Below are 22,756 nucleotides of genomic sequence, written 5' to 3'. Positions count from 1 at the left end.
CGCAACACATCAGGAGAGAAGACGGGCTGTCAAGAATCACAGCAAAGGAGAGAGAGAGGGGCTTCCTCTGACCTCCTCTCCCAGGCCTCTGCATCCCAAGCAGCCCCGCGTTAGTGGCCGAGGGCAACGCATCAGACAGAGCGGGGGAGAGACCTTCCCTGCTATGAAAACCAGATTGCATGCTAAGGAAAGTGTCAAGTGCTAAAGAGCTGCCCAAACGGCCAGACAGCTAAGGCACTCTTTCCCCTGCTGGGGACGGTTAATATTTATATTCACAAATATTCACACTTAGCACTGTCCATCCCTTTTTCGGGCCCCACATATCCGTGACATGTGATTTGAGGGGCATTGGGTCTTGAGCACAGAGAACGGCTTGGGGAGCCTCTGATACAGCAATGTGGGGAGAGGCTTTCGGTCGAAGGCTTTTGTTTTGAACCATTAGAATCCAGTGAACTGAAAAGACCAAGCTGTCAGTGTTCATTTTCTTCCTAAATCAACCAAACTGTAGAATAACACAAAATATTTCACTTCACAATATAATTTGTATCTTCAATTTACTTGCAGCTCTGGGAATTTGACAGGTACAGTATTAAGTAAAATCCTCCTGTGAAGTCTTATTGGAAAGGTCAACAGGAAAGGGCAGACAGCAATCTCCCTGCTGTTTAGGGATGCCAGCACATAGATAGGAACCTAGAATGCCCTCACCCATAAGATTAGAACAACTTTTAATTAAGGAAATTCACTAGCTGATAGATCTTCAAGATAAGAAGAAGTATTCTTTCTCATTGTCATGAAAAATACAACTGGAATTATTTCTTGGTGGAATTATTTCTTTCTGGAATGATTTCTTTGTGGATCCAAACATAAAATGGGTAACTTCATTTTTTTTCCTGGAAAAGCACTGCTACAAAAATGTGTCACATACTTTTATTGGTTGACTTTGTAATAAAAGAAACCATTACCCATGGACATTTCTTTCAGTTAGGCAGCTACTCTTTGTTGAGCACCTGCTATGTGCCAGGCAGGGTCACTGGGCATTGACCAGCCACCACAGTGACAAGGAAGGAACTCGGCAAGCAGCATCAGAGACCCATGCACAAATGCATCAAATCCCATGAAAACAGAGCAAGGGACATATAAAAAGCATCTTATATAAGCAAAAATGTATAGAAAATGCCACAAATCCTGTTGACATTTTGATTATATGCAGAAATTACACTAAATATTATTATTATATTTTGGGGCACCTGGGTAGCCCAGCTGGTTGAGTGTCTGACTCTTGATTTCAGCTCAGGTCATGATCCCAGGGTTGTGGGATCGAGTCCAGTGTCAGGCTCAGTGCTGAGCGTGGAGCCTGCTTCTAATTTTCCCTCTCTCTCTCTCTGCCCGTCACCCCCACTCACGTGCTCTCTCTCAAAAATAAAATTAATAAAAAAATAAAAAATATTATCATCATTTCTTTACAAATCTGTATATATTACATATGTGATTTTTAAAAACTTTAAGTGATGGGATAATACTAAAATTATTATGCAATTTCATTTCCAATCCCACGTCTAGGAAATAGCAGGAGTCTGGTGATTAATGGCGTAATTCCACGTTCCATCTTCGGTGATTTTATTGCAGAAACTGTATTTCATGGAGCTTCTACACAGACAGAATCTGCAGCACCAGGCAGCAGGCTCCCTTACTATCTGGAAGGTCACCATGCTGGTTACAACCAATTTGCCAGCAGTCTCTTTCTGCAAAAGTCATTGAAGCTTTTTTTTTTCTTTTAAATGTTTATTTTTGAGAGAGAGAGAGAGCGAGCATGGGAGGGGCAGAGAGAGGGGGAGATCATCTGAAGCAGGCTCCAGGCTCTGAGCTGTCAGCACAGAGCCTGATGTGAGGCTCATGACCTAAGCCCAAGTCAGAGGCTTAACCGACTGAGCCACCCATGCACCCCAAAGATTTTTTAAGAAGAAAATTTATTGTAAATAAAAACGTTTACTGTCAACCAAGAAAACCACTATTGAGAGAGAGAGAGAGAGAGAAAGGGACACCTGTGTGGGTCAATTGGTTAGATGTTCAACTTCAGCTCAGGTCATGATCTTGTGGTCTATGAGTTCAAGCCCTGCGTCGGGCTCTGTGCTGACAGCTCAGAGCCTGGAGCCTGGTTTGAATTCTGTGTCTTCCTCTCCCTCTGCCCCTCCCTCTTCCTCTCTCCCTCTTTCTAAGTAAACATAAAAAAAAAAANATAAAAAAAAAAAAAAAACTAAAAAAAAAAAAAAAGGAAAAAGAGAGAGAGAGAAAGAAGGAAAATAGCAGTCACTGAACAGGAAAACATATCTGCAACATACATATCTGAAAAAAGGATCTTATCCTGCAAGCAGAGAAGAAAAGCAGGGTAAGGACTTAACTTCCAAAAATAACTAGTTAATATCCAAAATACATGCAAAAAACCTCATATAACACAATTGCAAAAACATTCCAGTTAACAAATGAGAACTTTCCCAAAGAGACATTTTCCCAAAGAAGACATACAGATGGTCAACAAGCTGATGAAAAGATGCTCAACCTCACTAATCGGCAGCGACATGCAAACCAAACTACAGTAAAAATATCACCTCATACCTGTTAGAATGGAAATCATCAAAACTATGACTCTTCAAAAAAAATATGTATATATAGAATTAGCACATGATGGAGCAATTCTCCTTCCAAGGAGATTTCCAAAGGAAATGAAAACACTATCTTGGAGAGATTTCCACACTCCCATGTTCATTGTACCATTATTTACAAAGTCTAAAACACAGAAATAACCTCAGTGTCCACAGATGGATAAATGGATAAAGAAGATGTGATACAGACAGAGATAAGGGAGTATCATTCAGCCAAAAGAAAGGATGAAGCCTCGCCATCGGTGACAGCATGGGTGGACCTTGAGGGCATTATGCTAAGTGAAATATGTCAGACAAAGAAAGACAAATACTTGTGTGATCTCACTTATATGTGGAATCTTATATAAATCTAATTTATAATATTATACTTATGTATGAGGTTTTATAAACACACACACACACATACATACACACACACACATACACACAAACTCCCTGAGAAGAGACACTTGCTAATATTCCCTATACAGGTCCTACATGCCAGGCCTTAGCAGGGGAGCCCTGGGGTCCAAATTCATGTCATTGTGACTCAACTCCCCACACCCTTCTTGCTCCCATGGCCACGTGAGCCCGGGCCACGCTCACAGAGATTTGACCTAAAGCTGGGGCTCCTGCCAGGGCATCGTGGAGAAAAGTGCCTCCAATTCACAGGCACCACCTTACTACGTGAAAGGTCAGCCCTGGCGTCCTCAGAGGATGGCCCCTACTGTTCATTCTAAGGGATGTTGTCTTCGCTAGGGTCAGGCAACAGGAAAAGGTGGTGAAGAAATGTGCAAATAAAGAGAAGAGGGTCACTGAAATCAATCACATATATTACTATTAATTACATGCCATCACAGAGACTCGGTTTTTTCCATCTATAAAATAAGGTTATTGACATTTTCAGCTGCATGATTCTTTGGAGGGGGTGTCGTGTACACGGAAGGATGTTAGCGGTGTCCCTGGAGTCTAGATGCCAGTAGCCTTCATTCCCCTCGCCATGACAACGAAAATGTGCCTGGACACTGCCATGTCCTCTGGGCAGGGCCAACTCCCTCGTAGTTGACACCCACGGAAAAGGTACCGTAGACCGTGCTGGCATCTCACCAGGCATTCAGTCCACGCTGGCCGCCACCTCCCTCCCATTCTAGACTTGAAATAAAAGTGTAACAGCACAGGGTCTCATACTGCATGTGATATTTTCGAAGTCCCGGTAGCAATGGAGGTAAACACTGAGGACAAAGGGATCTGGAGGTTGACCTTGACAAAATGCATTTCCTCCATTTTGTCTTGCGCATTGCGAGAAATTTCATGCATCAAACAGAGAGTGCACTTGGCATCATTTCTCGAGGAGTGAAGTACGTCCTCCAGGATTAAGTGCCAGCAGACGGCCTCATCAGCACCAGCCGCGGGCGCACGGCAAGGTGTGCACGGGCTCTGAGAATTCTTAAACAGGCTTTGCCCTTTCAAAACCTCCCCCTGAAGTAAGCTTCCCTAAATAAGAGTCCTGGCTAAGGGCTCTTCAATACTGCCATTCCTTTGAAGAGTAGCTTGAGTTTCCATCTCTGAATTAAATAAAGAGGCAATTTGAATAAAGCCCAACTGTATAAAAGATCTGTGTTATGTGCAATAAATTGGCTATACAGAACGAGGTTAAATCTGGAATTATTTGTTTTAATTTGAAGCCAAGCTTAATTATTAAGCACAGACCAAAAGCACGCATACCGTAGGATAACTATATGGAAAATACTCAGATAATTTATGAAAATGCCACAAGGATACACGGAATTGCAACTGGTAGCAAAGTACCACGTAGGTGGGGTCCTATTCCTGCTCAGAGGCCCAAGGTGCTGTTACTAATCTGAATCCATATCGGTCTTGAAATCCCAGGGCTTCAAGGGGACCGACTGAGCCCCAGAGAAACATCTCCCGTGTTCCTCCAGGAGACCAGCCAGAACTGTGCCTGGGGGTAGCCTGGGTCGGCCCAACCAAGAAGGCAGGCCCGTGCCCCTACAAACTGGGCTCTGAGCAGCGAAACATCTCAGGTGAGGCCAATTTCTTTCTAGCAGCAAACAAGTTCAAAGACCGGTATTCTTAACCGTGTGAGCTGGGTAAAATGCAGGCATGCTGAGCTCTGGGGAAATTTTCATTCCAGAATGTTTTCACTATACTGACTTTGAATTCCTCTTTCTTTCACCGAAATACAATATTTATTTATTTTTTACTGTGGTCCTCAGCAAGTTGTGCGGTGACAGTGTTTATGTCAATAGCCGCCGTATACAGTTTCAAAGGGAAAAAGGATTCTGAGGTGTGCTTAAAACCTTCAAGCCGTTGGATGTGCAAAGCCTCCCTAGGAAACGAGTAAATTTTAAAAATAAATTAAATTAAAAGTAACAACATCAACTTAAAACCCCAGGCTTCAAAGGAAGTAAAAAAGATGTTGAGAAGAAATAATCCATGAGTTTCTTGAGCCCCAAATGCTTTATATCCATGCTTTCGACTTGCACAGAGAAGTCGGCAGCGTGCCCTTTCACAGGAGAGGTGTTTCCTGAGGAGGCGGCTGAGCAGGAAAACACAGCCCTCCCAGACGCGACCATTTTCAGCTATGGCTGTTGTCAGGGCCCCTGAGGCAGATCCCCAGTGAGTGGGGACCTCCCCCCTACCTTGCTTTCTCTCACTCAAAGGCAAGTGGCACATCTCCTCTGCTCTGAGCCCAAGGCATAGTGCGGGCAAAGACAAAAATTCTTCCACAGGAATGAAACCAAATGGCGCTGTACCTGCAAACAGCCTACCCTGCAAATTTGCTTTCTGAGCATTATCATGATTTATCCTTAGGAAGCCTGGCATCTCAAAGGTAGAATACCTTTCTACGGCTTAAGGCCCTTTCTTGTCCTGACTCTATGCCAGATTAATTTTGGCAGAAACATCCATGAGCTTTCCATCTTGGGCTCCGATACATCTGATGGCTACTACTTATGAGTGGGGAAATGTGCTTTGTTTAAAAGGAGAGAAATGGCTATGTTATAAAAACGTGCCTGGGAAATTTACACGGAAGGAACCACATGCAATTATGAGTGTGTGAATACGTAATGTGCACATCGGGCTGGTGGAAACGCAATGTGCTGTATTAATGCACTGAGGCTAACAAATCCCGGTCAAAAGACACCTGAATCACGGAGGAGAGATGGAGGGGTGGAAGAGGCCACACAGAAATGCACTAACACTGTATCCAAAAGAAAGGTGGTCAGAAATGGACTCTGTACAAGCATTGGCCTGGACGGTTCTGGCACAGTCTCCACATGGTCATGATCAAAAATAGGATGGAGACGCATGAAGGAAGTAGCAATAATGATCTCACAAATCTCAGATGAGACAAAATTTCAGGGTTGCTAAGGACATATATTAGATTAAATTGATTCCAGATACAATAAAACCAGACCATCATTTCTTATTGATGGTCTTCAACGTTTAAATGGTCGACAAGTAGACAATGCTATATTTGGCTAGTCAGCAAAATCCACTCATTTGATAAGCTAGTCTTTCAGACAGGTCCAATTATGACCAGGCCCTCTTATGGCCAGTAGATGCCAACTGGCAATATCCTAAGCATTTCAAAATTGAAATGATCATCTCTTCCATTTTCTGTGGGCAGAATTTTGACTTCTCAACTGATTCCTTCACTGTGATATTCTCTTGCTCGATGTGTCATTTAAGGATCTACAGTGTAAATTGTCAGGCTCCCCTAACAAAATCGCAAGGAACGTTTTTAATCATCTAACCATTATTTTGCTAACCATTATTCTTGCTTTGTCTTCCAAGTAGCTTCAAATCTCTCAAGCTTCTAGAGAGCTTCAAGTTTTCTCTATGGTTTTACATGTTCTATTTCATATTCAGGGTCTACGAATCGCCACTTGTAAAACAGACCAACTCCTGTATGAAAGTGTGTAGGATATAAACCACAAATCATAAATATAATCTCCTTTTGGGCGCAGCTTAAAGCAAGGAGCACAAGATACAGAATCTGTGCTAATATAGAGGAATACTTAAACACGATCGATAATCACTGTTGCAAGCTAGGATTGTTCTGAGGAAGTAAAATGTTAGGCTACTTATTCTTTATCTTGAGAGATAGACACAAACAACGGGGCCTAGTGAGAATTCAACAGGGAATTGAACTTGTTTTTAATTCTGGTGCCAAGACTGAATGCATGACAAACGTAGAAAGGGTTTTGTACCATGTTATACATTCACTAGGAGTTAGAAAGTCTAATTCTAAAATCTGAAATTAGACTCCGTTCTGACCTTTTATTCACCCAGTGTACATGGTAGAAGTGTCTTTCTCACATGAAATTATGGCAGTTAATAACACATGCTTTCTTCAAGGTAAAAAAGGGATTCAGTCAAACCAGTGAGTAGACTCAATGCCTACTGGATCTCTCCTACACCTCAAAATTCTAGTCAGGGAATTTAGTGTACAAACACTTTACTATGGCTAATTCAAGTCCTAAGACTAGAAGAAAGACACAGAAACTCAACCAAGTGGTCACATTTCTGTTAACAACCAAAGAGAACACTGCAAGAGTCACAATGTGAGTCCTCAGCTTTAGACTACGCTGCCCACCCTGCGGAGCGTAAATCTGAAAAAGTTGGCTAATAGGAGTTTAAGGATGGATACCAGCACTTCAAGACTCATGGTGAAGGTCTCTGCTTCCAATACAGCCTCAGATCTGACATGGAGACTTAGCCTTTGCCTCCCTCGGGGAGGAATTAAAGCCCTTCTGGATAACAGGCAAGCACACTTTTACTATATCTGAACCGTGCTCATCTTAAATGTCACCTTGCCATCTGGCACTGTCAGATCCTTGAGCAGAGCTATAATGTCAGGCTACCACCAGTCCGTTGCTATCCTAAACACAGCAACCAAGTAACTCCTGTCCTTGGGACATTCATTATATCCTATAACTTTGATTCCTGATTTACGACCTGCTGTACCAGAACTGATGGGCACCATCTTTAATTACATTTAAGAAGCCCCAGGTATTGAGGGATGGTGCGTTTGTAACAAGCACACAAATACTTAGGAGACCACTGGGGTTGAGTTTGTCCATTTCTAAGCTGTGGTTGTCCATATCCAGCTGCGCAATTAAAACTTTAATACAGACTCCTGGAAGCTTCTGGGAATCACTGCTTATCCTGTGGAGGCAAGAAGTCTCTGATACATGCCGGGAAGAGGAAGAGCAGGAAAGTCTGGCGACACAGAAGGTATCAAGCTATTAAGTTATAGATTTTTTTTTAAAGACAGATAATGACATAGAAGCAATGCTATGTGGCGTCTATGTAATTTCTATAGGAGATTATCTTATTGCGCTGTTAAGGACCTTTTATTCTTCTAGAAGTTTACAACAGGACTCCAGTAATAAATGATATCCTCTTCAACAGCATACATGTTTCACGCGACGAAAGCTAAGTAAGAATGTTTTGACTTTCAGGCGTAACATTCACTCTGATACGTAGGAAATCTTGCAGGAATGTCCCACTCAAAGGACACCAGGGTAGGGGTGCTTGGGTGGCTCAGTCGGTTAAGAGTCTGACTTCGGCTCAGGTCATGATCTCATGGTTCGTGGGTTTGAGCCCCACGTCAGGCTCTGTGCTGACAGCTCAGAGCCTGAAGCCTGTTTTGGATTCTGTGTCTCCCTCTCTCTCTGACCCTCCCCTGCTCGGTCTCTCTCTCTCTCTCTCTCTCTCTCTCTCTCTCAAAACTAAATAAAACATTTAAAAAAAAAACAAAAAACAAAACAAAACAAAAAAGGACACCAGGGTTAAAAACAACAGCATTTTGTTTGAAAGACAAGAGACATATTGAAGGTAGCAGGGGGTTTAGAGGACGTGCTCTGGGTGTAAATTCTGGCCCCATCAATTCCCAGACGTGTGTCTTTTGGCAAGTTACCCAACCTTTATGCCTCAATTTCCACATCTGTAAAATGGGCATAAAAACCCAGCTGTCTCAGAGTGCTGCTGTGGGTTTTATGGGCATGAGTACTAGCCTGTCCCCACAGCAGTGCCCAGCATATGGGAAGTGGCCACATAGTCATCTTCAGTCTTAGGGGCAAACACAACACATCACAAAGAAGGACTGCATTCAAAAAAAAAAAAAAAATGAAATAAATGCTTCATTCTGAAGCTGGCATTTAAACACAAGATCAAAGAAAACTGCAGGGTCACTAAACCAGGTGACCTGAGATAGTGTAAAGTTTTAGCTAGTTGGTGCACAGAGGTAATACCTTTCCTTCCAAAACTCAACTGATTCAGCTTCCAAAAACTAACACTGTTGGCTCAACAGAGGGGGTGGCATTTGGGGGCAGGGGGATTCCAGAAGGAAGATGAGAATCACTGCTGCCCAAACTTTGCCCTCAATGCCTCTTTCGTGCCTTATTCCTCCCCGTTTGGGCTGGCTGAGGGGTGTGTTCCTGGAGAAGGGGCCGCTGTGACAGGGACCTGCATGGGCTGGAGCCTCTCACAGCCAGAATCTCTGGAAATCAACGAGATTTTACTTGGTGCCAACATTCTCCCACGAGCATGCGCACATACACGTGTGCGTGCACTTACACACATACCATGGGTGCACTTAACACACATACATGCTGCTCATCCTTAGAAGCGCTGCTGGAGGGAATGCTGTGGGCTGGATGGCCTCACCTCAGAGTGCTAGCATTTGAGCTTAGGCCGTCCTATACATTTCATATACAACATGACAGAGACTACAGGGATTTTATAATCACCGTGTGTCCACTATCGAGATGTCCTTTGGAGCCACAGCCTACATGCACCTGAGCAAGATAACAGGATGGACTCCCCACTCCAGGCTTTATTTAAGTTTATTTATCATTTATTTTCAGAGAGAGGAGAAGGTTCAGAGAGAGAGAATCCCAAGTAGGCCCCATGCTGCCAGCTCAGGGCCTGATGCGGGGCTCGAACTCACAAACCAGGGGATCATGACCTGAGCCAAGATCAAGAGTTGGACGCTTAACCTACTGAGCCCACCAGGTGTCCCCAGACTTTAATTCTCTTATCACCTACACAAGAGTTTTTGCTCCCAAGTGTCCATCAGGCCCCTTGCTGTGAAGACACAGCAAACTATGGCTTCTCCCTTATAGAGATTCCCTGTCCCCAAAACAAGACTCTCTTCCTTATGGTGAGATGCAAAGCCTTGGGTCTGAGATGCCACCACACACCTGCCTCTCTGTCATGTGGCTGGGTGCTACGCAGATGCCCTAGTGAGTAAGGACACAGGGACGAGGCTAGACCGATGTACAGGGAACACGTGATTCCGGACACCGTAGGTCAAGCCACCATCTCACTGTAGAAGTAACAGGACATGTCGGGAGAAGCCGGACAGACTACCTGGAGAAGGAAACGCTGAGCACAGCACACCACATGTTGAACCAGAGACCACGTGTCTGTCACCCACACATGGTTCTGGGGTGATGCTCAGACCCTTCAGTGCCGGCAGCAGGAGGCAGAAGGCAGAGCGGCAGGAAGAGAGAATGATGCAGTCATCACTCTAAAACTGAAAACAGACTCTCATTCATCATAAAAGAGCATAAATCAATACTGTGTGGCCATATCTTCCTCGACAATTTACCCCGTGGGTTGCCTGGGATCAGAGACACAGTCAAACAACTTTGGGGCATGAATTACATCTGACCTTTGAGAGAGAAGTACCCCCCAGGGGTGTGGAATGCCGAGGCTGGGTGCCAGGCCATGGCCACTCTGGAGGAGAGACACAGGTCAAGTTCATGTGTGGGGTCACAAGGTAGAGAACAGAGTCCGCACCCACCACCTCCCCCACTCCGTGCCGGGGCCTGCCTGGGGTTCTGTTCAGCAATAGAGCCAGGTCTATGGTTTGGTCAATCACACAGCAAGCCATTGTTTGTTGCAGGAGGGAAAAGGCAAATCAAAACCATGATGAGACACACAACACATCTATCACAAGGGCTAAAGCGAAAAATAGGAACAATACCAAATGCTGGCAAGATGCAGAAACACTGGATCATTCTTACATGGCTTGTGAGAAGGTACAATGTACAGCTATCGCCTGTAGGCTTCTATAAAACTAAACACAGTTACCATACAACCCAGCATACCTACCCCGGGGGCACTTATGCCAGAGAAATGAACTTACGTTCACATGCAAATATGTGCACGGATGTTCATAGCAGCTTTCTTCTTAATAGCCCCAAACTGGCAAGAACCCACCCATTCTCCGACAGATGACCGGTGAAACTATCTGTGGCCCATCCACACCCTGAAATGCCCCTCAGCAAAGAAATGGAAGAAACTATCGACACGCCCCACAACCTGTACAAATCTCCAGGGAATTAAGTGGTGTGAAAAAACTCCATCCTAAAAATGTTGTATTCGGTAGAATTCCATTTAGGTATCACATTGGAAATGCCGAAATTTTAGAAGTGGAGAAAAAAATCAGGGGTTGCCAGGGTTTAGGGAGGGTAGTGGTGGAGGGGCGAGAAGGGTGTGTTACCGATGGGCAACAGAGGGACCCTGTGGTGGTGGATTCAAGAAAAGGTGCCACGGACACGCACAAGTACAATGGAAGATCTGTGTAACACCCGTGAGCCTACTCGTGCTGATTCCCTGGGAGCGGACTCGTGTGATAGCTTGGGAAATGTTATCATCGAGGGAACCTGGGTAAAGTATACACAAGATCTCTCTGTTATTTCTTTTTACGACCGCGCTGCCTATGAATCTATAATTATCTCCATAAAAAATGCAGTAAGAAAGAAGGGGGAAAAAAAAAAGAGGTCAACGGGAATTTCTTCCAGAAATCACGTGTGATTGAGAACCCAATGATCACGGCTGGTGCTTACAGGAAGGAGAGAACACAAGAGCTGGAAAGTAAACCCAGAGCCTTCACAGTGAAATGATAACCCAGGCACAGGATTAATATTTAATAAGTATGAAGAAAATGCTCACTGTTTAAAGCTGAATTATGAGAAATGCAAAGACCTTTCAAAAACTGAGACAGAGTGGAAAACACTTGGGCTAATAGCACACGTGATTAAAATAAGATGGCAGATTGATGGCAAAAGGTACCCTTGACAAAGGTTGCCTCTGACAAAGGCTGGGGGGAGGGGCGGCCCCTAGGGCTCAGCACCATCTTTCTCCAGGGGGGAAAGGCCTCACGTTGGCACAAGGAAACCACCCACTCTCCAGGTCCGTTTCTGCAAACAACTGTTTGCGCCACAGAACGGGGAGTATGTGTTCTCGGTAGGAGAGCCCCCTGGTATCCAGGCAACACCACTGTTCCCACCAGATGTGAATTAGGCACCTCGGAAAGGGTGAGAGCTTTTCTTCCCGTACTCACTTATTCTGCATCATGTTCATTATCACCCAGTCGAAAGGGTACACGTTCTTCCCAATGAGGTTCTTAAACATGATGAATGTTTCCATCAGGAAATCCTGAAATAAGAAACAGAACGCTGTAGCAGCCCACCAAGAAAAAGGAGAAAACCAATCCCCCTTGAATAATTATGGTATAAATGACCTCATTTTTTTTTTCTTTTGGCTGAATGAAAACATTCTAGAAAGTAATGAAGATGTATTTCACAGAAGCTGGGCATTACTTCTACCTTCCTGTCTGCCTGAGCACCTCCTATCTGCAATGGCTTTTTCCGGGGTTTATTTGGAAACAGCACCTGGGCATGTCTCTCCGACAGTCATAAAGAGTAGATTTTCAGGTTAGCCATATGCATTCATTCTGCTTGTAGGGAAATAGATTTTTTGCAAGCATCACATGCAGGTCGCAGCTATTTCTTATATTTACTCTAAGTCCATTTTTCATTATGAGCTGGGCTCGTTGGGTAGAACATGGGGTATTAACATCCATTCCTTTTTTTAGTGTAATTGAACAAGGGAAAGGCTCAGGCAGGAACTCCTGACCATCTGCACCTGTTCGGCTGGCCACCACCATCTGACCATGCGGTCTTGTAGTCAAACACTTTTATCCAGCAGCTGCGACCCACAAGCTACTCAGTGATTCTTGTGCTGTCTTGGGCACCATACCCTGCTCTGCATGGCGCACACCCTGCCCCGTACTCTGCTTCCACGCCGATAAGAGTGCTCCTGGCATCAGGAAGGGACACCCCTTTTCCTAATGGCTCTAGCTTGTGCCAGTCAGAAGGAGGAGAATTTCGTGAACCTGACGGCTTGGCAGCTGTTCTGCGCTGACTGGCACAAAACCAGCATTTATCCTGAAAAGTACACATCCCCAGGGGTCTGCACGCTCCCTCAAGGTCCGGGGTGGGCAGGGGGAAAGCAATAGAGCATCCACTTAGAAAAATGAGGTCATGGTCAGAGACTGCCCAATGAGTGGCTGTTTGTCATTTATTTAATCTATGGAATCATAATTAGGTGCAATGGCTGTGAAGACCAAGGTGACGAATGGAAGTTAAATGGCCAAGAGAGCAATTCTTAGCAAAGTTGGAAACAAGTGCTTCTCATAAAAAGGTACAAGCTCAATTTGACAGCATCAATAAGCTAATGTGTAAAGTTGAATACTTTCACGGCAACCTTAACAGCAATGCCGGGTTCTGACAAGTCATGCCTGCTGTGGGCCCCCCTACCATGACCAAGATATCAGGGAGCAACCGTGATCCCCCCACTTTTTACAACAGACTTCCCCCAGTCGAGGAGAGGCTCAGGACGTAGACAAAGTCAAGAGAGAAAAGGCATCCCAATGTCCTCCAGATTCTACTCACACGAGCTGTGACCACCAGGGCCAGAGTCACACCAACCAGGGGTGCTCCGGGCACCTTGACACAAGAAACAGCACCTCTCCCCAGGTCCATAACCGCCACTCATAGTTCACCACTCAAGTTTCCCCACTGCGCCAAGACTTTCACATTTTAATGACCAGGTTGCACATTTGGCCGGCCGAGTGCCATAATTTGGCCACATCTCTATTTGCATGAAATTGCTGGCTTTCTTGCTGATCACTCCTCAAAGCCTAATAATTGAGATACAGGGTCTGGGTTTTATTATTCTGGAAGAGGAGCATATTTTCCCAAATCCCTTATTTTTTTTTCTAGGAAACACAGTCCCATACTTCATTAGTATGGCTCAGCTGTTCAATGTTGGTACTTTGCTGATCAGACAAAACGCTGCGTATTGTGGAGGATGAGGTTCTGCAAAGGCGTCCTTGTCCGTCTGCATAATTTACTCGGCACGGCAATGGTCCCCACCATGGCCGATGAGGCTTATCAGACTATTAGGCTGGAAGCTGCAAGTCAACAAGGGGAGACAGAGGACTAAAACGAGGTATTTTGTGAAAATTTCAGTGTTCAGTGCCAATGCACTCCTGCTGCATTCTTCTGTTTGATTGTTATGGGGTACAGGATGCCCACCCCATGAGTGGGCAGCTCACACAGGGCATCAACGCACGGGCAAAATCTCCATGTCATAAATCCATCTGCTTCTATCCATCCCTACCCTATCCACTCGAATCAATGGCCAACCTCTCTCAACTGAACTGCCACAAGGACTCCTAGCTGGTCTACCTGTGTCCACTATTGTCCCTCTTGATCCCCACCCTGGATCCAGCATGGCCTTGTCAACTTGTGAATCTGGTCAAGGCACCAACACTTCCCAGCCTCCCATTTAGCCACATCCCCAGTGGGTTCCCAATGTTCTTAGATTAAAGCCAAAATACTGTGACTCCCAGAAGTAAGAAAGTCTGCTATGCCAAAGAAATAACTGTTTCAGAGAAGGACCCTCAACAGATGCTACACTCTTCAGGTGAAGAACTGTCAGGGGACTGGATATCTGCCAGTGTTTCATGGATGCTGAAGTATCACCCAAAGATTACATGCTAATTGCAACAGGGTACATGTCTTCACAACGGGGAGATGAGGCTGTTACCCGCTGTCAACCAAGCCATCAAACTTCTCTTCAATAATGTTCAGCTTGGCATCCCCAGCCTCCCAGTGGGCACAACATCAAAGAGCACTTAACATCAGCTCTGAAGTACCCTTGCCAAAAGGATGACCTTGAATTTTAGGCGAACCTTCAGTCTGCAGGACATACAGAGGGATGGAGAACACACTGAAAGGCATCCCAAAGCAGCACAGAGAAAGAAAAAAAACAAGGTGAGGCACTTGTTCTAGAAAAAAAAGAGAGATGAACGAGGCACCACCACATGTAATGAGTGAATGTGCGCTGGATCCTGATTTGCAGAAGTCCCTAGGGAAAGACAAGAAAGACTGGGAAGAATTGAGAAAGTCGGAATGCCGACAGTATCGATGAGGGCATGGTTGCTATGTTCCAGAAAGGCAATGAGGCCCTTGGAGAAGGTCTCCATTCATGAGAGAGGTCTGCTGAAGCACCAGGGAAAAGCCTGGTTCTCACACACTTACAGGATTCGGCCACACAGCAGGTGACACACAGAGACACAGTGAAGGCAGATACCGCTCAGTGCTTACTACTAGTGGTTTGGGTGATAGGGAGGGTCATTGTGCTATTCTTTTAGCTTCTCCATACATTTGAACTTTTTCATGATAAATAGGGGAAAGAGCACACGCAAAATTGGGGGAATACGCATGAGAGCCATGGACTCCATCAATGCTGGCATTGGGTCTTGACTCGGTGCTATAGTTCTGTGAGATGTGACCACCAGGGAAAGTGGGTACAGAGTACACAGACCTCTCTGTGTTAGCTTTTTACCGCCGCATGTGACTTTATAATTATCTCAAAAAGTGTACTCAAAAAAATAAATAAATAAATGTTTGAAAAATAATTTTAAAACAATTCTGAGAAAAAGAGCAAACAAATGGTGGAGAAAGTTGAAAATGCACAAGCAAAGAACATAGTGTTTCTCAGCTTGGCCTACAGGGTCCATGCGGTTTGACATCCCAGCCTCTGTCCAGGCTCATCTCATCCCTGGTACTGCTTTCGCCCAACAAGAGCCTTCCCCCAACACAGGCTCCTATATATGAGGCACCTTCCCCCCCAACTGCACAGCTCTTCCTTCTTCTCTTCAATACTCCACAGTCCTGACCTATGTAAGGGAGGCTTCTTGACCACCCAACCCAGTCCAGTCTGGCTACTTTACAAGGACCGTGACTTTACAGCACGGGTACTTGGAGTGGTCTGGAAAGATTAGCTGCGATGCTCTCCACCAGACTGTAGGGCCATGAGCAAAGGAGCCATCTGCTTTGCCCACGACTTCCTCTATTGTGCTAACACAAAGTTGGTGTCCAATAAATAGCTACTGAGGGAATCCACTCTGAAAGGGCTCTGTAGCCCCCAGACTCACCATCCAGGGAAGAGGACCTGCATTACGGCCTCATATACAAGGAAATGGTCACAAAAAGTAGAAAAATGTGTTCAGCACAAGGCTTCTCCTCCCACTCAGGATGCCATCCACACAGGCTGCAGTTCACCCCCTGGTGGCTGTTTCCATGGAGCTCAAGGCTCACCAACAGCAGAATGTTTCCTGGGTGTGGACAGTCACCTGCCAATGCCCTTGCTTTCTAACCCCCATGAACATCCGCACTCACTGCTACCGGATGTGAGACGTCACGACCACCTCGGTACGGGCTGATGGTTGAGTGAGGCGGACAAGGGAAGGAAGAAGGAGCAAAGGGCATGTGTCTGTCTGGTGAGACCAGGGCAGGTGTCAGGTCAGGGTCCCCCAAAGGGGTGGGACTGAAGCTGCAGGTAAGGGAAGAGGACATTCCAGACAGAGGGACCTGCTTGCTCACAGGTCTGTCAACTCGACTTCTTTAGATTAGAACCTAGAAGAGGAGGGCCGCCTGGGTGGCTGAGTCCATTGAACATCTGACTTCAACTCAGGTCATGCTCTCGCAGTTCACGGGTTTGAGCCCTACATCGGATTCTGTGCCTGCAGCTCGGAGCCTGGAGCTGCTTTGATTCTCTGTCTCCCTTTCTCTCTGCCCCTTCCTCCGCTCACACTGTCTCTGTCTCTGTTTCTCTCTCTCAAAAATAAATAAACATTAAAAAAAATTAGAAAAAAGAACCTAGGAGTGGAGCGGCCACGGGGGCAGGTGGGGCTGCTCAGGGACACGCGGCCTGCCACGAGTCCAAGGTGGGGCGCGAGAGGGCCACAGCACTCGGGTTCTACCAGCGAGCGTCACTTCTACCTGTACCATCCTCGGATATGCCACACTGCTCATTCGGTCACTCAATAGGCGTGTCATCAAGGCCACCTACTGGGAAATTTGGAACAAACACCAAGATGGCTCTCTTCCCTGGAAGGCCCGGGGCACTCCGCATCACCTCCGACCTTACTGTGGACACTGAGCGAGTTCTCTCCTGGTGTTACTGATTCTGCCACCGGACACGGAACAGCCAGCCGCCTGGCACCTCCACTATGTTACTGGGAGGCTCACCACGCTACAGAGATCGCTCTGTTGTGAGACAGTTTGGAACTCAACGTGTCGGTTCTTTCTCCTTCTGGATCAGTCTATCTATCTCATGCTGTGCTCCAGCCTCTCGCTGTCTTAAGGTCCAAGTGGCCATTTGAGAGACTGTAAAATTAACAGCTCTGAGGCATGTGACTTTGGTCTTGATAGTAACTGCGATTTTGTACGGGAATCATTCATCCAACCAAAAAAGGGCTAAATGTGAAAACCTGAAGCAGCACTCGTTATAAGGAAGTAGTTTTGAGAAAATGGTCTGGGCTGTTTTCTGACTGCAGCACTAACTAACTTCCAGTTATTTAACACAAAATGATCTCTTATTTTTGCGAATGGTTGTCAGAGTAGAAAAACAATCAAATACTTTCTATGTATAGTTAATGGATAGGAACACATTTTACAAAGGTTCCGACAGATTAACAACAATAAAATAGGTCGACCATCCTTGCGATGTGAATTCCTGATATCCAAACCACAAATGCCATTTTATAACGGAAATCAAATCGTCTGCAAATAATTGATTTTCTGAACTGCTGTATCTAAGGGAAAAAAAAATCTCTGGGGAAATCAGGACCATAACATGGAGTAAGTATCTGATCGTCTGCTCTGTGCAAGGAGAGAGAGTACTCGCTTGGAATTGAGCAAACTATAGTCATTTTTAAGAACCATTTTGTAACATCACTTTTCACACTGCTCTAAAGGTTCTCTACCAACAGCACCTCTTAATAGCTGAGATGAAATATGTTTAACGATTTGCACGTGTGGATTGTGAGCATAGGACTCTTCTGATAAAGGGCAAATTATTAATTGGATCCTAATTATTCAGGACGGGTGATGCTTCTCACTTGAAAAACCATGTTCTTCAGTCTGGAAGGCTAGCTAGGAAAATGTTCACATAGTTTCAGCTACAACTACCCTTTCGTTGACCCAAACGCGACCAAGGGATCCAGAGAAGATTCACCGGGGACATGGAACATCGCAGGTACCCAGTGCGATTTCACTGCACTGTGACTGCTCAACCATGGCGGGGTATAAATGTAACACACACCCTTCCATGTGCAGACCCCGAGTTTAAACTGCGTGTTCATGTTTTTGAAAAGAACTAGACACCCAGAGACACACACATACACGTACACACATATATTCTTGCTCCTTCGCTTTCTATTTAAGGAAATCTGCTACGATTTTAAGGTGCAGATTCCTTTTTGTCCCCTTAGAAATTTAAATATGCACATGCACACAACACACACACACACACACACACACACAGAGGTGCATCCACATGTACACACGCACATACAGTGGCAACAATTAATAAGAACATTTTTTATTATAAATAATCCTTTGAAAAAAACCATTAAATGCATTCTTGTGCTCTTCCCTTAGTAAGGGGGATTTCACGGTAACCAATCTTGCCCAATCAACCAATGGCTGCAGTGTAACTGACCTTGTCCAGGAAATACTAGCAGCGTTTGTCATGCCCTAGAGGAATCCAAGGGTCTCCAAAATGAAATCTGTGTTACTAGACTCTAGAACTGAGGTCAACAGCTAATCGAGATCTCAGTTGCAGCTTTGTGGAAGCATCTGCCATATGGCCGTGGGATCCCAGGTCATTAGGGAGTGGTTCCTAAGTGCTAACTTCCCCTCTAGAAGGCTGCTCCTAATTAAGCTGGATCATAGTTATATTGAGGACGACCAGAGGATTATTAGGAGAAATGCTGATGAGCTCCCATGATTGGAGCTAATTAATACCAGACTATAATTTAAAGCTGAAAAGGCTTTCTGGCTTCTGCTATTGAGAAGTCAGTCAATAGGCAAACAGGAGTTACCGGAAGGCTCTCCTTGGGACATCTCCACATCTTTAGTGACCCCTGAGCACAGGAGAGGGAACCCATCAAGAAGAAAGCTCTTTCTGGCCTGACATGCTAGGTCCCTCCCCAGTTCAGCATGAGAAACGGACCTGTGGGTCGGGACCTGCATCTTCTTAGAGAAATGACTTCAGTGAGACCCTGCCAGGTGGCTTCTCAAATCAATCGGAGCCCAGTCTCCGTGCAAAATCACTTTCAAAATGAAAAGCTTCACACCAGTGTTTTGCCTATAATGCTGGCCCCCCCATGGTTATATGAAAAACAAAGTTACACTCACGACAACATCTGTCCTCATTTTTCCAAAAGTCTTGATCAAATGGGCGTAGTGATAATCTTCCATTTGTCGTAAAATAGCTGTCATACAAGCCACGAAGTTTCCCTGTAAAGGAATCAGACGGTACAATTAGAACAACATTCTAGAGAGTAACAGGGAAAGTTGGTATCGGCTAAGAGTCTGGGGGCAAAACTGTCACAGAGAAGCAGCGGGGTGGGGGCGGGGTGGTCCCCGAGCTCTGGCACCCTGCCTGGCTGGCCACCCTGAGGACCGGTCACTTCCGACCTCACCATCTTAACTTTGCTCTATTTCCTTCTCTCTAACTGCACTAAACGCTTCCTGACACATGGCTGTCTAGGCTGGGAAAACAAGCTTTAAATATTTTTGCATTAAATATGCAAAATTTAAGGACAAGACTGAAACCACTGACACTTCTGTGCTCCGCGCAAAGTTGCTGCTCCTATTACCAGGCGAAATGTGTGTGCAGCCCTTCCTCTTGGGCCACGGCAGAGAGAGGCCTTTTATTTCTCAAAATCGGCCTGTGTCCCCCTTGGCCAATTTGGAGGCAATCACCACCGATTCCACGACGAGTTATGGTCCAATTCTTTTCCACAAGAAGAATGTGAAGAGGCACGCAGGCTCATCAGAATGTAAAGTGGGAGAGAGGAGGGTTTCTCCCGGCAGACAGAGCTGGGAGAAAAGGAGGAGGAAGAGGGAAAACAGAAGCCAACACACAGAATCAAGTCATGGAGAAAAGAACAGGGCTAAGCAGCTGAGGAAGAGGCAGCCAGTATGTGTGCGGCTGGGTGTGGGCGTGGGCGTGGGCGTGGGCGTGCGCATGCGTGCAGGTGTGTGCGCCAAAGGGGCCTGGTGGGTGGGCAGAGGGCCATGTGGTCATGTTACCACTGGGTGCAATTTATCCCTTCTGGGGGGGTCATGGCTACTGGCATCTTAAAAACCTTCCTTGCTTTTCTAGATTTCCCCCTCAACTAATGACATTTGAAGAAACAGAGGGCACATGTTTTCTCCCATTCAACCAGTACAAGTCTGGTCCAATTACAGGAGGAGACATACATTCAGACATACCCTAATTTTGCCCTCTTAAATGAGTTCCCAAACTGCGTGTTTTTACCAACCCCATCTATACAAGCAGTCTACTCAAATACCCAAATGCGCTTGTATTCATCTGGACTAATATTCTACAGTGAAATGTTACAGTCCAGTATTTTTCCCAATCCATTTTGTTTCTGTAGTATACATGTATGCTTCCGAATGAGTCCTCAAAGGATGCATGACACAAATTGAACAAATACAAGAATGACAATATGGTATCTTCCATTTGCATAGAAACATAAATTCTTTGCGAATGACCGTAACTGTTGAGATTTTGATTCCATGTTGGTGTTCAGAGAAAAAGCTAAAGAATGCCTGTTTTCCACTGGAGGAGTGGAAAATGGCAAAATGTCTATGAATAAGAACTTCTGAAATCTGTAAATATCTGGCATCGTCATGAGCTCAAGAGAAGCTGCCTTTGTAGCTCCCTTCCTCTTTGGAGATGCCATTTTGGATAACGGTCTTCATACCATTAAGTGTTGACCGACCACCGTGTGTCAAGTGCCATGCTGAGGCCCATTCCACCACACCACAGATCCTCTTCTTGATCCATTTCACAGGCAGTGAGACAGAGGGCTGAGTGTTCCCCTCTAAATGAGTAAATGGCAAAAGTGGATGTAAACCCAGTGCTACCAGCTGAAGGTGGGAACTCAGTCGCTGAGCTACTTTCTTTCCTCGTGTCCAGATACACATTTTAATTCTCTTTCGGAGAAATCTGAGGCTGCTGCTGATGGTCAACGTGATCTGGAGGCTGACTTTCCGGCACTTCTACAGGCAACCGAGAAGGTGGCAGGAGGGTGAGGAAAGGCAAAGGCGGCCACACACGATGCCCCACTTTCCTCCCTGACGCAGCTGTCTGTGGCCGGCCTCTTCCTCAGGAGACACGGGGCTTTTCTAGAGCAAGAAGAGGCCTCTATTGGCCAAGATGCACCTGGCAGGGGCTCAAATTAATTTTCTGCAGGTCAAAATGGTTAAACAATGGGGACTTTCACATTAGAATCGCCGGAAATCACAAAGCCAGCTATGTATATAATTAGATGCAGTATACCTATGTACTTAACTTAAAGTATCACACCGAAAGTAGAAAGAAAAGCAGAACCCCAGCACTATTCTGAGAATGTCAACTGCACGAGTAGTGAGCAGCACGGAGAAGAAAAACCAGTGCATCCGGATTCTGGCCAGACACTTGGGAGGCATACGGAGATACTCAACGTAGGCAGCAGACTGCCATGTAATGCTGAAAACGCCATGCAAGGCCAAGGCTGGGGCAACTGACATGATGCAGGAATGAAGAAATGAAGACAAGGCAACAACTTCCGCAAAGCCAGTCCTGGGAATATGCAAATGGCCAGTCGGGAAGACTTTGCTTTGGATGAGAACGTCACGGAGAAGGCGAGCCAATGGCCTCTTATTCTACAGTTACGAGGACTAATTGGGAGGATGCCCAGGGAAGGGGACAGAGGCAGGGCTCCTCCATGAGTTAGAGGTCAAAAGGCCAGGAGGTGCAGATGTGTTCTTCGTTCCACCTACGGAAATATTCCAGAGCATTTGTCCCCTTCAGACTTTCTTAGCGGAAGCAAATCTCGCTAATTCAGCCCTCGTCTAAACTGAAGCTTTGGACCCCAAGAGGAATGGGGTGCTATGCCTGCTGAAATCCATAGACATGTTCCCTACGGCCTTTGGAATGGAGTCCCACACATGGGGTACCCGTATTTCCAAAGGGACGCAAAGCAGCGACCGCGAAGCCCCACTGCTCTCGTGAACCCAGCGGAGCCCCATGCGGTCGCCTGGCGGATTTCTGGAGCTGGATTCAGGGATCGCTACAGAAGCTGTTGTATTTGAAACCAGCCAGAAACTAGAAGCAGAAATGGGAGGGAGTGATGAAAAGAAAACTTTCATTCTGCAGGCTTGAAAGAAAATTACTATCCTATGCTTTTTAATTGATTTATTTGAAATGCACTGAGAAGTCACAGGAAGCTTTTACTTTTGCACAATTGATGGGCTGGCAGGTAGGCTAGTGGTGACTGTGCAGAGTGCAGACTGTGCAGGAGCACCCGGAGCATGGGGACCCAGTCCCAGCCCCAGCGGCTGAGTAAAATGGGTAAATAAGTAAAAACAAGACATAATTCCTGAGACTTCAAAGCAATGCAAAGTAGGGGCAGAGAAGTCAGGATATGGTTGCAGAAAACTTAAAAATCAGGACAGAGAAGGCCTGAGAAACAACAAATGTGAACTTCATTAGTAATCAGAGATGAAAATGATATACCATTATTCGCCTGCCAAACTAGCAAAGAAGTATTTAAGGGATGATAATGTTAGCAAGGGTGCAGGGAGTGAGCACTCTTCTGCACTGCTGGTGGGAGCATAAATTGCTATAACCTTTTTAAAAAGCGATTTGGCAATAGGTTTGAA

The 22,756-nt window shown here is 45.5% G+C and overlaps 1 protein-coding gene across 2 annotated transcripts in view; it reads right to left on the bottom strand.

The window, feature by feature from the left end:
* The window catches only part of DOCK1 (dedicator of cytokinesis 1), a 513,605-nt gene that overhangs the window by 170,138 nt on the left and 320,711 nt on the right, over positions 1–22,756 (bottom strand). For both annotated transcript variants that reach the window (XM_039250757.1, XM_039250758.1), the window contains exons 28-29: positions 19,235–19,336; positions 12,022–12,116 (exon numbers count right to left, since the gene is read on the bottom strand). In XM_039250757.1, coding sequence (XP_039106688.1) covers positions 12,022–12,116; positions 19,235–19,336 — 197 coding nt within the window. The remainder of the gene's footprint in view (positions 1–12,021; positions 12,117–19,234; positions 19,337–22,756) is intronic.

Source organism: Hyaena hyaena, unplaced genomic scaffold (genome assembly GCF_003009895.1).
Source record: "Hyaena hyaena isolate Hyena2069 unplaced genomic scaffold, ASM300989v1 scaffold_380, whole genome shotgun sequence".
In the NCBI taxonomy this organism is placed as follows: Eukaryota; Metazoa; Chordata; class Mammalia; order Carnivora; family Hyaenidae; genus Hyaena; species Hyaena hyaena.
The sequence above is the reverse complement of the archived record's forward strand: the minus strand, read 5'-3'. Positions and strand labels throughout refer to the sequence as shown.